The 13070-nt window shown below is 58.0% G+C and overlaps 5 protein-coding genes across 5 annotated transcripts; 4 read left to right on the forward strand and 1 right to left on the reverse strand.

Moving 5' to 3' along the window:
- Positions 1-277: 277 nt before the first annotated feature.
- On the forward strand, positions 278-3252 carry J7T55_010739 (f-box domain-containing protein; the record flags this gene model as incomplete). The annotated part of the gene is made up of 3 exons (XM_053130839.1): positions 278-718; positions 790-2628; positions 2704-3252. The coding sequence occupies 3 exons, from the start codon at positions 278-280 to the stop codon at positions 3250-3252; spliced, it is 2829 nt and encodes a 942-aa protein (XP_052991020.1).
- Positions 3253-4045: 793 nt separating this feature from the next.
- J7T55_010740 (uncharacterized protein) lies at positions 4046-5074 on the forward strand (the record flags this gene model as incomplete). The annotated part of the gene is made up of 1 exon (XM_053130840.1): positions 4046-5074. The coding sequence occupies one exon, from the start codon at positions 4046-4048 to the stop codon at positions 5072-5074; it is 1029 nt and encodes a 342-aa protein (XP_052991021.1).
- A 701-nt stretch (positions 5075-5775) lies between these two features.
- Positions 5776-7003, forward strand: J7T55_010741 (phosphotransferase enzyme family domain-containing protein; the record flags this gene model as incomplete). The annotated part of the gene is made up of 2 exons (XM_053130842.1): positions 5776-6494; positions 6568-7003. The coding sequence occupies 2 exons, from the start codon at positions 5776-5778 to the stop codon at positions 7001-7003; spliced, it is 1155 nt and encodes a 384-aa protein (XP_052991022.1).
- A 791-nt stretch (positions 7004-7794) lies between these two features.
- On the forward strand, positions 7795-9684 carry J7T55_010742 (uncharacterized protein; the record flags this gene model as incomplete). Its single annotated transcript, XM_053130843.1, has 1 exon — positions 7795-9684. The coding sequence occupies one exon, from the start codon at positions 7795-7797 to the stop codon at positions 9682-9684; it is 1890 nt and encodes a 629-aa protein (XP_052991023.1).
- A 673-nt stretch (positions 9685-10357) lies between these two features.
- J7T55_010743 (uncharacterized protein) lies at positions 10358-12543 on the reverse strand (the record flags this gene model as incomplete). The annotated part of the gene is made up of 7 exons (XM_053130844.1): positions 10358-10648; positions 10847-11544; positions 11625-11812; positions 11865-12204; positions 12264-12284; positions 12340-12359; positions 12425-12543. The coding sequence occupies 7 exons, from the start codon at positions 12541-12543 to the stop codon at positions 10358-10360; spliced, it is 1677 nt and encodes a 558-aa protein (XP_052991024.1).
- Between the last annotated feature and the right edge of the window lie 527 nt (positions 12544-13070).

Here is a 13070-nt window from a genome sequence, read left to right on the forward strand (position 1 = left end):
TTGGAAGCCACAGACAGGCAGATAGATACCCCAGGGTCCCATTCCAACCCCAGGCGAATATCGAATCTTGCCACTGCCACTGCCACTGCCAACGCCAACACCAACATCAGTACCAGTAACCCTCCTGTGCTCCTAGAACTGCAACTGGAACTCCGTCTCGATCCCGATCCCGATCCCGATCCTGAGCAAGACGGACTGAACGGGTCTGAGAGGCCATACGCAATTGCCACCGGAACACTGCCGAGAAGAGAAGTGGTGGGCCACCCCGACTGTCACAATGAGCCACGACCAGTACGACGACGACGACTACCAGGACGGCGGTTACCCAAACCCCGAACAGGCCTATGACGAGCCAAATGGCTTTGACGACGGCTACGACGACCGCAATCCCCACGACGCCGACGAGTACGACCAAAATACCTACAGCAATCGCGACTACGACGATCCACCACAAGACGGCTACCCGGACGAGTCACCCGTGGACGACATCGACAATCCCGACCTCGATGCCGACCTCAGCGGCGACCCCAGGCACGTCTCCCAGGTCTACCAGGACGAGGCAGGAGACATCATGGATCACGACCCAATCACCGAGTACCTAAAGAGCAAAGACCCCGACTGGGACCAACAGCCGCCCGAGACCAAGAATCTTCTGGATCTGCCCGAAGATATCCTCCGCCTGATTGTTAAAGAGGCAAGTCACGCACTGGACCCGCTTGTCGGGTGCCTCTGCCTATTGTGTCTCCAATCCCGAACCCAGAGAGTCATGCTAACGGTTGGCAATCGTAGATCACTCATACCAACGACCTGACCTCTCTTGCCCTGACCAACTCGACCCTCTACAAGCTCGCAATTCCTCACATCTACTCCAGGTTCGACATAGTCTGGCCCGACGCTCATACCACCACCACCGAGGCCAAGAGCGTCGATGCCCTGACATATGGACTGTCGACACTGTGTCTGGGCAGCTCCTTTGCCCGCACTACCACCCGATTCCGCAACTATGGGGACCAAACCCCAGCACCCATCAAGTTTGGAGACAACAACTATGCCCAGCACACCCGCAAGTTCTCGCTTGGCAATGGCCCCAACGACTGGGTCGCCGAGTACATGATCAACAAGGAGAGTGGCAAGATGCTGGGGACCTTGGTGGCCTTGGCCGTCTCCAAGATGAAGAGCCTCGAGACCTTCATCTGGGACATGCCCACGGGTGTCTTGTCCGACATCTTCATCGCACTCGGCTCACTTCCAGACGAGGAAACTCGCGAGTGCATGCTGGAACGCGTCTGGATCCGGTGGCACGACAACAACGACACTGGCGCGTCGCCGTCATCCTCATCAAGTCCGGCTCCAGCTGCGCCCCAAGCAGCCGTGGTGCCAGCGGGCAGCACCCTCACACCCATTGGGATTGCACTCCCCTCGACTGCCTCACACCCCGCCCCAAGCGCGCCGTTCACATACTCGGAGAACCAGGTTGAATACCCTACATTCAGTGTCTTGCCGCCCCTCAAGAGCCTCACTGTGTTGGACGTTGATGAGCTGGCCTACCTCGACGAGATGGCCGTGCTGGTGGAGCGGTCCAAAGATGTCCTTCAGGAACTCAGGCTAGGAGTCTCGTCCAAGGCTGTCCACAAGGACTTCGTGCAGACGTGGGACAGCCCAGAACTACAACAGGTAGACCACAACGCCCGGTGGCCCGGTGAGAGCTCCATCGGCGAGAGGAGGCTTGGTGGGATCCTGGGTGTACTTGTGGGACGGGTGTATGACATTCGCAGGAAGATCCCGAAAACGAAGCCAGCTCCCCCTCTGCCCGTGCCTGAAAGCAGTCCCGGCCAGCATACGCCGTTGACAGGAGAGTCCGGTGCGCCACCCTTGTCAGGAGATGCTCCACCTCCGCCGTTCTCGGGCGAGCCCAGCCCTGCAGCTGGAACACCGTCGCTTGACACAGAGATGGGCTCACGGCGGTCTTCTACCATGAGGACACCAGGCGCTTCGGGTCCCGGCACTCCGGCGAGGAAAAGACTGGACGGCAAGCTCAAGTTGACCACTCTGGAGCTGGAGAGAGTTCCGCTCTCAATGCAGGTCTGCAGCAAGGCATTCGACTGGACCGTGCTGACCAGCTTGACAATTCTCGACTGTGCCCAGCATGAGAACCTGTGGAAACTGCTGAAGAAGCAATTTGAGCCCAAACCGCAGGAGTCTGGGTACGGAATCTCGCCCACTTCGAGCAAGCCGGTGCCCAACGGGCCGATGGAGTACCAGCTGGGCCTGAAGACCATCCACACAGATCAGACGTCCCAGTCCCTCATCGCCTTCATCAAGGAAACCTTGGCTCCGAATTCTCTAGAGTGTCTTTTCTTGCAAGACCGGAGGCGTGGCACCGCTGCCAGTGCCCCTCCACAAGTGACGATCGATTCCATCTTCAAGGGGGCTATCAAGCGGCATCGGAACAGCTTGAAGAAGCTCCTCCTGGACAGTTCGAACAAGACTACGTCCTCGGGAGCGAATTCTGCCGAGACTATGAGGTGGCGGTCTTGGTGCCTCACAAGCGATCTCCTGCAGTATATTACCAGTGGCCGGATGAAGAAGCTGAAGGAGCTGTCCGTCTCTATCGACTACAAGGACTGGGTATGTCTTTTCCAATCCCAATTTTCCCTCCTTGGTTTGATCATGAAAGGATATTGTTACTAACTAGAAGACCAGCACACCTTCCTGCAGCGTCTCCCCCACATGTCACAGCTGCGCTCGCTCCACATCCCGTACATGGCGGATCATGTCATAAGCAACTTCGAGCCTAAAGAACTGGTGATGCAGGTGGCGGACATCATCACGTTGTGCCCGGACATTCAGCTGTGCTATGTGGGCATATCGACCAAGTGTTTCGAGATCATGGAGCAGCGTGCAACCGATAACGCAGGCGCCGGCCTCCTGAACGGCAACGGCGGCGCAGCCAACGGCGTGAATGGCCACGGCTCGGACCAGCCGGCGGCAGAGGTGGACGAGGCCACCGACGAAGACGAGAACGACACAGAAGACAATTCTGATGACCCAGATGATTCGGATGACGAGGGCACCCCCACAAGCCCGACAGATCCGGATGAGACGCAGTCTGAGGAACACCATAGCGACGAGGACTCGGACGACGATGACTCGTTCGTTGAACCGGCAGCAAAGACCCGTCTGCGTCTGAGGGAGATTCTCTTCTACGACGACAAAGTGGCCATCTTCAAGGCCAGGCACGGGCGGTTGTGAACAACGCTTAAACAATTCCAATTTCAACGGGGGCACCCGTATGTAGGTCAAACCGGCGTAAAGGCGTTCAGAGGGGCGGAGTTGCTATGAACCAAGTATCAGGCAATGATGTCCCATGGACAGTAGTTTTGGTCCTTTACACTGCAGATTACCAGGCTGAGGTTCGATCTGGGCGGACGAGCGAGAAGCCATGCACACGAGGCAGCGAGGCAATGGGCCAGGGTCGCTTTCAATTTGCAATGAGAATCAGACAGGACCAGGGCACCTCTCACCATTGGTCCCTCGGCTGTAACGAACAGGACATGCATGGGAACGAAAAGGAATAGACTAGCGAAGAATTTGCGGGTTATACCCCATGGACTTTAACTGGAGGCTAATGACACGGACTGGATGGGCCGTCCGGGTACCACTCAGACCAAGTATGGGCGGGACGGGACATCTAAACCTCACCTGTCGGGGCCATGATTAATTGTATACTATTGCGGTGGTTTCAGCGCTGAATGATTATGATTCCAAGAAGTTGGCTCTTGGATAAGAGCAACACACATACACGCATGATTCCTCTTCGCGCTCGTGATTCATCGGGAATGTCCAGTAAAATTGGCTTGAAATTGGGCCCTTCTATGACGTACCTGGCAGCAGCTTCCAAGACAACTTCAGAGCCAAGCGGGCTCGCTCGTTCGCTTCTAACGAATGCACTACGTCCGACACTGAATATTTTACCGGTGTTGGTCTGTTAAAGACGAAGGGACTTAGAAACCGCTCCTTGAGTGGTGCGGACAACCCGGGGGCAATGGAAATCCACCACCGGACAGACCGCAGCATCTTTTCCCTAGTGCTGCAGACACTCATCCGGCCTTTCAAACCACGTCTCGTGGCCCCGAAGAGCACGTTCCCAGCCGGGTCGCCCAGGCTCAAGCATGACAGGAAGATCAACCGCGCAGTCAGGGTGGTGGAGAGGCAGCAGCAGGATATATGGCTCTACGACATAACGGCTCATAATAACAGCGAAAACAACAACAACAATAACAACAGCATCAGGAGCAGCAATTACGCCGCGCCACCGCCGAGGAGGAGACTTCGTATGTACTACATCGCAGGAGGAGGCTGGCAGAGCCCCCCCTCCGGACAGCACTGGAAGTTCTGCGCCGAACTGGTCCGCAACGTGCCCGGGCTGACGGTGACGGTCGTCAGCGCGCCCCTCGCGCCGTCCTCGCCGGCGGTCACGGCGTTCCCCGTGCTCAGGAGGCTCTTCGCCTCCCTCCTCAAGCAGGGCGCCCGCGACGGGGAGCAGGCCATCCTGGCGGGCGACTCGTCCGGCGGGAACCTGGTCCTCTGCCTGGCGCTGGACTCGTTGCGAAGCGAAGAGGACACAGGCAACACGACAAGCCCCAAGCCCTTGGCCCTGCTCGCCATCTCGCCGGCCGTGGATCTCAGGCCCATGGAGACGTGGGGGAAGGAGATGCAGGTGCTGGCGCGCCGGGACCCGGTGCTGACGGTGGGCTCGCACAACGGGGAGGCGGCGGCGTGGGCGGCGGGCGTGGACCCGGCCTGCGCGTGGATCTCGCCCGCCGCGGCGGCCGACGACGTGGGCGGCGTGCTCGCGCGCGCGGGCGTGAGGCTGATCGGCGTGACGGGGGGCTACGACATCCTGGCGCCGGCGGCGTTGGGCTTCCGCGACGCGTGTGCTGCGCAGGGCGTGGGCGGCGCGTGGCTGCACTGGGAGAGGCAGATGCACTGCTTCCCGCTGGCGTTTATGTATGGGCTTCCTGAAGCTGTGGGGGCTAAGGATTGGGTTGTTGAGCAGATTAGGGGGCTGTGAGTTGTATACATATTTGCAGGCGATGAGAATTGTTCACATCTCGGGGGACAAGGGAAGAAGATACCGGGAATTTGTCTTTCAATACATAACAAAAGCGTGCAGACACTATATTTTTAACTTTGGTGTCAAATGCGTGGTAGTGTTGTGCTTAAGTGCAGAACTTCACCAGCAGACAAAATATAGTATAGTATAGATGTGGTTGGCTGGGTGAGGGTAGATATTTAGAATATATGGTCAGAATAAATAAACGTATGCGGGTGATATCAAGCGATCGACCCCTGATCCCTACCAATCCTGTATTGTACATTCATGCCCTTTGCCGAGGTGGAGCTTACCCCAGCTTCGATAATGGGTACCTCCACATCAACGCATTTGGATACCTCGGCACAGCGCAGCCGACGCCGTCGCCGACACTGGATCGCTCTGCCTACTCCATCACTGTGACTTGGGCCCCCCTCCAACAGACCATCGTGAGGTCGGGTCTCAGGTCTCACAAGCACAAGGTCAAGAGTCGTCATCCTACAGGAAAGCATATGCATTAGCACAGTCTATATGTCGTTGAGCCGCTTCTGAACCCTCTGGCCCTCATCCTGTCCTCACCCACTTATTCAGTCATCCAGTCCCTCACTCACTACTCACTCACTGGGCCACTCACAACATCCTCTCACTCAACAGCCGCCACACACACACACACACACAATATGGCCGGCCCGGTGCGTCAGCCCATCGATGTGCCCGCCCTGGAGGCCTACATCTCAAAAGCCGTGCCCGATATCTCGCCGCCGCTAGACGTCAAACAGTTTGGGTACGGCCAGAGCAATCCGACCTACCTTCTCACGTCCAAACCAACGGGCCAGCGCTTTGTCCTGCGCAAGAAGCCTCCAGGAAAGCTGGTTTCCAAGACAGCCCACAAGGTCGAGCGAGAGTACCGCATCATCCACGCCCTGCGCAACACAGATGTGCCCGCCCCCAAGGCCTATGTGTTGTGCGAGGACGCCGCCGTCATCGGCACCCCCTTCTACATCATGGAGTTCCTCGACGGCCGCATCATCGAGGATCCTGCCATACCCGATGTCTCGCCCCACGACCGCTCCGAGATGTGGAGCGACGCCATCCGCACGCTGGCCAAGCTGCACAGCGTCGACGCGAAAAAGGTCGGGCTCGGCGACTTTGGCAAGCCCAGCGGCTTCTTCAACCGCCAGATCGCCACCTGGAGGACTATCTGCGAGGCCCAGGCCAGGGTTACCGATGTCGACACGGGCGTCGAGGTCGGCGACCTGCCGCACTTTGCCGAGATGACGCGCTTCTTTGAGGATGCTGCCAAGCAACCACGGGATAGAGGCACACTGATTCACGGTGACTACAAGATCGACAACCTTGTCTTCCACAAGACAGAGCCGAGGGTCATAGGCATTCTGGAGTCAGTAGACCAGTTCCGCGTCCCCGTCTTGTTTTTTTAATCGTCCAAAAATGCTAACAACGCGACCCTGCAGCTGGGAGATGTCCACCATAGGCCACCCGCTCTCCGACCTCGCAAACGCCCTGATGCCCTTCTCCTCGGCGCGGACGGCGCATGGCCCGCCCGAGACCCGGATCCCGCACGCCCACACGGGCTTCCTGCCCGGCGCCACCCCGGGCCTGCCGCCGCCGGACCAGCTCGCCTCCATCTACGCCACGGCGGCCGGGCTGGGTAGCGGCCGGTGGGACGGCATGGAGCGGGAGCTCAAGTGGGCCGAGGCCTTCGCCACCTTCCGCCTCAGCGCCATCTGCCAGGGCATCGCCGCGCGGGCGGCCGTCAGGCAGGCCACCAGCGCAAAGGCGCAGGAGCACGCCTTGGCGAGGGGGCCTGTCGCCGAGCTCGCGTGGGCCCTGATCCGGGAGTCGGACGAGGAGCAGGACAGGGCTAAGAACCCCAAGGCCCGGATATAGCCAAGTGCCTCGCTGGCCGGCAGGATGGCAGGATGGCAGGATGGTACCGTGCTCACGGATGGACAGCTAATCAAATTAAGAAAGCATAAATGTGTTGCCCCGTCCGCCAGAAGTGATCCGTCGTCTGACCAAGCATCTTCATTTGTTGTGCACAAGAACAGGCTATACAATGAGTGTTGCCATCGTGTACCAGGGTAACCAAACCGCTACCAGTCTGGCCAGCCCTAACCACGTATTGGATACGTTATATGGTAGTAGGCAGTATGAGCCATGCTGAGATCACAGACGATATCCCTTTCGGACATTATCACAGTACCATGTCCTCCTCCAAGCTCCACCCTCCCGCACCCCCCTTGTCGGTGCGGATACGGATGGGAATGGGGAATACGCAGAATACGTAAATACAGCCGTATAGTCCGTATTCTGACGCTCCTCATAGGCCAATGACTCACCCGTACCAGCGCTAGGCCGCCCGCCGTGGCGATCGCCGGGAACGACTGCAAGGCGGGTGCCACCCGCCCCACTTGTGCTCGATGTAGTTCTCATATATGCCGGTGTTAATCAGAACAGTGATGAGCATCTCCGGGCATCGTCTCCATTTTGAAGAACTCGTGTTGGTCATGCCGCATCCCAGGCCACGGCTGCATGACGGAATGGGAGGCACAATTGGTCACGTCCCATGAAAATGGCTGGCGATATATATAAGTGCCGTCTGATGGCCACCAGAGTCCAGGTCGGGGGCTCGTCAGTCCTCAGCATTGGTATTGTGCTGTAGACCTCTCCCCGTCAACATGCGCATTTCATCAAACGCTGTCAATGCACTGCTGGCCATCTCAGGCGCCGCTGCCCACAGCGACTCCAAGAGGGCTACCGGCCTGGCCACACCACCTGCCCCCGAGCCCATCGAGGTTGTCGAGCTGCCACAGCCTCCTGCTTTGGCCGACACCAGCGAAGGCGCATGTACCTCGGACGTTAACTCGCACAGCACCGGCTGTATACTTCGGACCGGTCTCCAGAGCGGTGACTTTACACCAGACGGCCTCCACGTAGCCGCCACAGTCACCTATGTCGGCGCTCCAGCCGCCCCGGACCCGGCCAGCATTTACTCCGGTGTGCAATTCATCCTGATCAAGGCCGACGGCACGACCTTTCCCAACGGTGACGCCTGGAAGTGCATCACCTGTGGCGTTCCCGAGGCCAACCGAGCCGGAGTGACAGGCGACCTGGCCTCGTACCCCCAGACATTCCATGACGGGACACGAGCGCTGTCCGGCATCAACATCATCGACTGCGGCGGCGCCGAGCTGGCAAGTGAGGCCTGCACGCCCAACAGCACACACATATACCCCATATTCTTCGATGACGGCACCGAGACTGGGCTCGAGATCCGCGAGCTGCGCCTCCACCCGGACAACGTCCATATCACGTGGAACAGCTTCAGCGTGTCGACCGCTGGCCTACTGGACGAGTTCACTGGCATCTCCCGGCTGCAGTTTGACGAGGCGGCATCGAGGTACAGCCTCGTCAACACGACCATCCTGCGCAACCCGGAGAACCCTTACCCAATTTCCGTTGCGGATGACGGCCGGACTCTTCTCCTCAACCGGTCCGCTATCACGGTCGGCGAGCTGCGGGGCTGGACAGGCACCGGGAAGGAGGTCACGTACGTGGGATACCCGGTCGAGTCCTGCAACATTGACGTTTTCGCCGTCGACCTCGCCACCGGCGCCGTCCGCCGCCTGACCTCGCACCCGGGCTACGTCGACCCCATCAGCGTATCGCCCGACGACGAGTGGCAGATCGTCCTGGACACGCGCGGGACGCAGAGGGTCGAGTTCATGGCGGCCCTGCGCACGGTGCCGCCCGTGACGGACGTGATCACGGCCACGGCGTGCTCGTCGGTGCGCAACAACGGCATGCGCCGCTTCTTCCAGCCGTTCCTCCTCGACCGCGACGGCGACCGCGGCCTGTACTTTGGCCAGCAGCTCAACGCCGCCGGCAACGGCAGCGCCGGCGCCGTCAACGACCCCAACTGGAACGCCGGCGCCGACCCGCGCTGGAGCCGCGACGGCACAAAGGTCGCCTACTACCAGTGGCTGGCCGTCGACCCGGCCTGCGGGGGGGACAACCCCCTCGCGTGCGAGGCGTCGCCCTACCCGGACGGCCGCGCGGCGCGCGTCATGGTCGCGCACCTGACCAGCCGCTCGCCGCTCGCCGTGCCCGAGCCCTCGGAGCTGGAGATCCCGGACGAGGTCCCCTGGGCCATCAAGTACACGCCGGGCATGCAGATCCCGGACCTCCCCATCCTGCCGGCGGGCGAGTACACGCTGTACGGGTCGGCGAGCGGCCACGCCAACGTGACGGTCGTCTGGGACCCGGCCACCAACTCGAGCATCCAGTCGGTCGCGGCCACGTACCACGACTTCTGCGACGACGGGCACAACGTGCTCGCCGGGTTCGAGAACGTCACCTTCACGGCGCTGAACCTGACGAACGGCCACTGGGACTGGTTCTCGGACTTGTCCTCCACGGGCCCGGTCGCCAACGGGACCAAGATCACGAGTGATGATGGGTTCCACATGGAGGTGGACGCGTTGTATAACAAGTTCACCGCCAACGGCACTCTTATCACGAAGGTCGACGGCTTTGGTCCGTGGGTGCAGCCTTGCAATGATTGCTAGTTCTAGTCTTCTTTTCAGAAAAAAAAAAAGATTGTTCGAACTTGGTAGCGGTTGCCACTAGTTACACTGTAAATATTGGGTCTATCCAAGTAGCTTGTCAGCTGTGTCAAGATCAATAGCACGAAGCTACACTCACCATGAAATCACCATTGAAATTACAACAGCCTGCACTACCGATACTGTCTCGCCTTACTTGTATTACGAAATCTGAGCGGCGGGATCCTTAGCTGCGCCCACACCTGCTTTCTTCAACGAGCACCATCGTGGCTGGACTTTTTTTTTTTTCGAGAAAAGCCAACAAACGTAACTAAGCAGCAGGCGGGAGAGCAAGTAAGAGCAAAAAGGCAAAAAGAAATTATACATGCAACAGTCGGGATTCGCTGGTCGTCACCGACCCAACTACTAATCGACCTCTCACAAGCTTGATTACAGGAGAGCGAACGGGATCCGATATTTTCTTGTGGATATGGTCGCATGTGGTGGAGCTGATTATTGTGGTGTTTATGTAGTCAATGTACAACATGTAAACAATATGAATGATGTAACCTGAAAGGTCCTACAACTCAATCAGAGCGGGTGAAGGTATGCGCCTGCCCAGGTCACGCCAAGGTACAAGCCGGGCCAATATGCACAGGCCGTCAGAAACAGTCAGAGGCGGTACCTAACACAGTATCTAATGTGCCCAAGGCCTTGCCTTGTAGCGTGGCGCCTCTTCTGGCTTGCCCTCCTTGGGCCAGTTCACCTCGTCAGGGTTGATATACCACGACGGGTCGCCTTCGGTTTCGGTCACGCTCCAGCCGTTGCCCAGCCATCTTAGTCCGTTGCCTGTGGGATCGGCGCTCTCGAAGCTGTAATCCTCCCAACGAGGAGACATCAGGGCATCTAGAGCGTGGAGTGTCGAGCCGGGCCAGAGCCCGATGATCCAGTCTCCCTTGCCTCCTTCGCTTCGATACCAAGATTTGCACTGCAGAATGTAGGGTCAGCTATCAAAGTACTAAGACAAAAGGCTTATAGAAAATAGCGAGTATTAAGCCACCATGTGCCCGTCACCTGCCCCAAAAGTTGCGGCCTGACGAAGGGCTTGAAGGCAAGTAGTGGAGCAGGCGACGGATGGCAGGTGATTCGCCTGGAATGGGTCAAAAATGAATCCAGAAATACTAACCTTATCCTTGTAGACCGTTCCTTCGAAATAAGCCCCGACGTACTGTTGGAAATCCCTGACCCTCTCCGCCTTGGGCTCGATGGTCGCATAGTCTTCTTTCTGCATCTTGCGCAGTATCTTGACGCAGTAATCACACTCGCTCTCCAGGATCTTGGTGAGGGACCCGAAGCCGATGGCGCTGTTGGGCCCAAACATCATGAGATAGTTCGGGAACCCGTCCACCATCACGCTCAGATAGCTCTCCGGGTGTGGGCTCCAGCGTTGCGCGAGGGTCAGCCCATCCCTGCCCGCAACCTCGAAGTTGGGCGGCGCGCTCGTCCTGAAGCCCGTGGCACACGCGAGGGCATCGACCTGGACCTCGCGGCCCCCAGCAAGCTTCACGCCCGTCTCGGTGACCTCGGCGATGGTCTCGTTGGTGACCTCTACGTTGTCTTGAACCAGAGCCTCGAGGTAGCCCTTGCCCGGGGTCAGGCGTCGGCACCCAGGGGCGAAGGTCGGGATGATCACATCGAAGAGCTCGGGCTTCTTGGCCAGCTTCTCCCTCATCGAAGCCGCGAATTCCTTGCTGAGATGTTTCTGCACGGCTGATCCATGAACAGTGCCCTCGTGGATGAGGTTGCCTCCGTCTTCGATGACCTTGCGGAACTTGAGGTAGGCCTCAGGGTCTGAGGCGAGGGCTTCGCGCTTTTCCGGTGTCACTGAAGTTGCGGGCAGCCAGAAGGTCAGAGCTCGTTGCTTGGATGACGTCCTTTTAAAGGGATATGAACTTTATACCTACATGTGGTGACATTCGGATCAAGACCCAGTGCAATCATCGCAGCATCGCCAAATGCGCCGGAGATCCAGGTAGGCGAGCGCATGAACACCGTCATGCTTAATCCTTCAACGGGCTGCAGGCTTGGTACAATCTGAATGGAACTGGAGCCGTTTCCGATGACGCCAACTTTCTTGTTCCGGAAGTCGTACCTGGCTCGTGTCAGCCCTTGTTGCTCAGCAAACCGCACACAACGCTACTCACTCCTCGTCCCAGTCCGCCGAGTGGAGGAGTTTGCCCTGGTATTTGTCCAGTCCCGGGACCTGGGGCCATGCGATCTCATTGAGCTGGCCCCGGGCCGTTATGACAAAGTCTATGTCATTCTCCTCGAATGTCTCTCCAGTGTCGGTCTTCTGCACTTGGACAGCCCACTTCTTGGTTGCCGCATTCCACGCACATCGGAGCACCTTGTGCTGCGTCTTGATGAAGCGCACGGCGCCAAACTTTTCTGCCACGCCTTGGAGGTACCTCTGGATCTCTCGCCCAGGTGCGTACATAGATGACCAGTGGGCATTTGGCGCAAACGAGTATTGGTAGGAATGAGCTTCTTCTTGTTAACCTGTTTGGCGTCACAGCCCGAGGAACAACATGGGGACAGCTTACATGGGATGTCACAAGCCAGACCTCCATCGTATATCATGTCAGCAACGATACCATCAAACTGGCATACACCTCTTACCCGGATACTTGTTCAACCACCTGCACGGCGTCAGTGAACCCAGTTCCGAACGTTTCTCTTCATCCCACTCTCCTGGGAAACTTACCAGACACCGCCGATTCCCTCATTCTTTTCGTATACCACAAGGTCAATGTTTCTTAGTCGCTCGGGTATCCTGCTGACGGCGTCAGATGTGTACCCGTGGGAACGGGGCGGGGAAAGCATCGCCGACCTGATAGCTGCACAAATACCGGAGTACCCAGCACCAACCACGCGAACTTTCAACGGTCTTAAGTTTTCCACTGGCTCTTCTTTTAATGCAAAGGCGGTGCCATTGGCATGATTCCCCGCCGAGCCATTTAAATCACCCATGTTCTAGGTGCTTCTCTGTTATCACTGTCTGCTAGGTGGGAGTTGGTCTGCACTATGAGTGTTGACGACAACACGTACGCAATAGCTTTTATACACAAAGTCTTGGGAAGGACAACCATTTACCAGGAGGGGAGAGAAGCACCCCGGTTTAATAGCCGCCGCATTAGTAGGGCTGTTATATCGCGGCAATTTGTAGACCCTGTTGTCTGTACGCTTATTCAGGCATGACTTAACTAGTACACACTCCTTCTCATGGGATTACCCCCTGTAGGGTAACCTCCTGTGGAATAATTTACTAGGAGATAACCTCCTGTAGGCCCTGTAAGAAACCTCCCATGGCATGATCTATTGCGGGATAACCCTCTTGTTGGGTATCCTCC

The sequence above is a fragment of the Diaporthe amygdali genome, assembly GCF_026229845.1.
Source record: "Diaporthe amygdali strain CAA958 chromosome Unknown NODE_24_length_778219_cov_64_757418, whole genome shotgun sequence".
NCBI classification, from domain to species: Eukaryota; Fungi; Ascomycota; class Sordariomycetes; order Diaporthales; family Diaporthaceae; genus Diaporthe; species Diaporthe amygdali.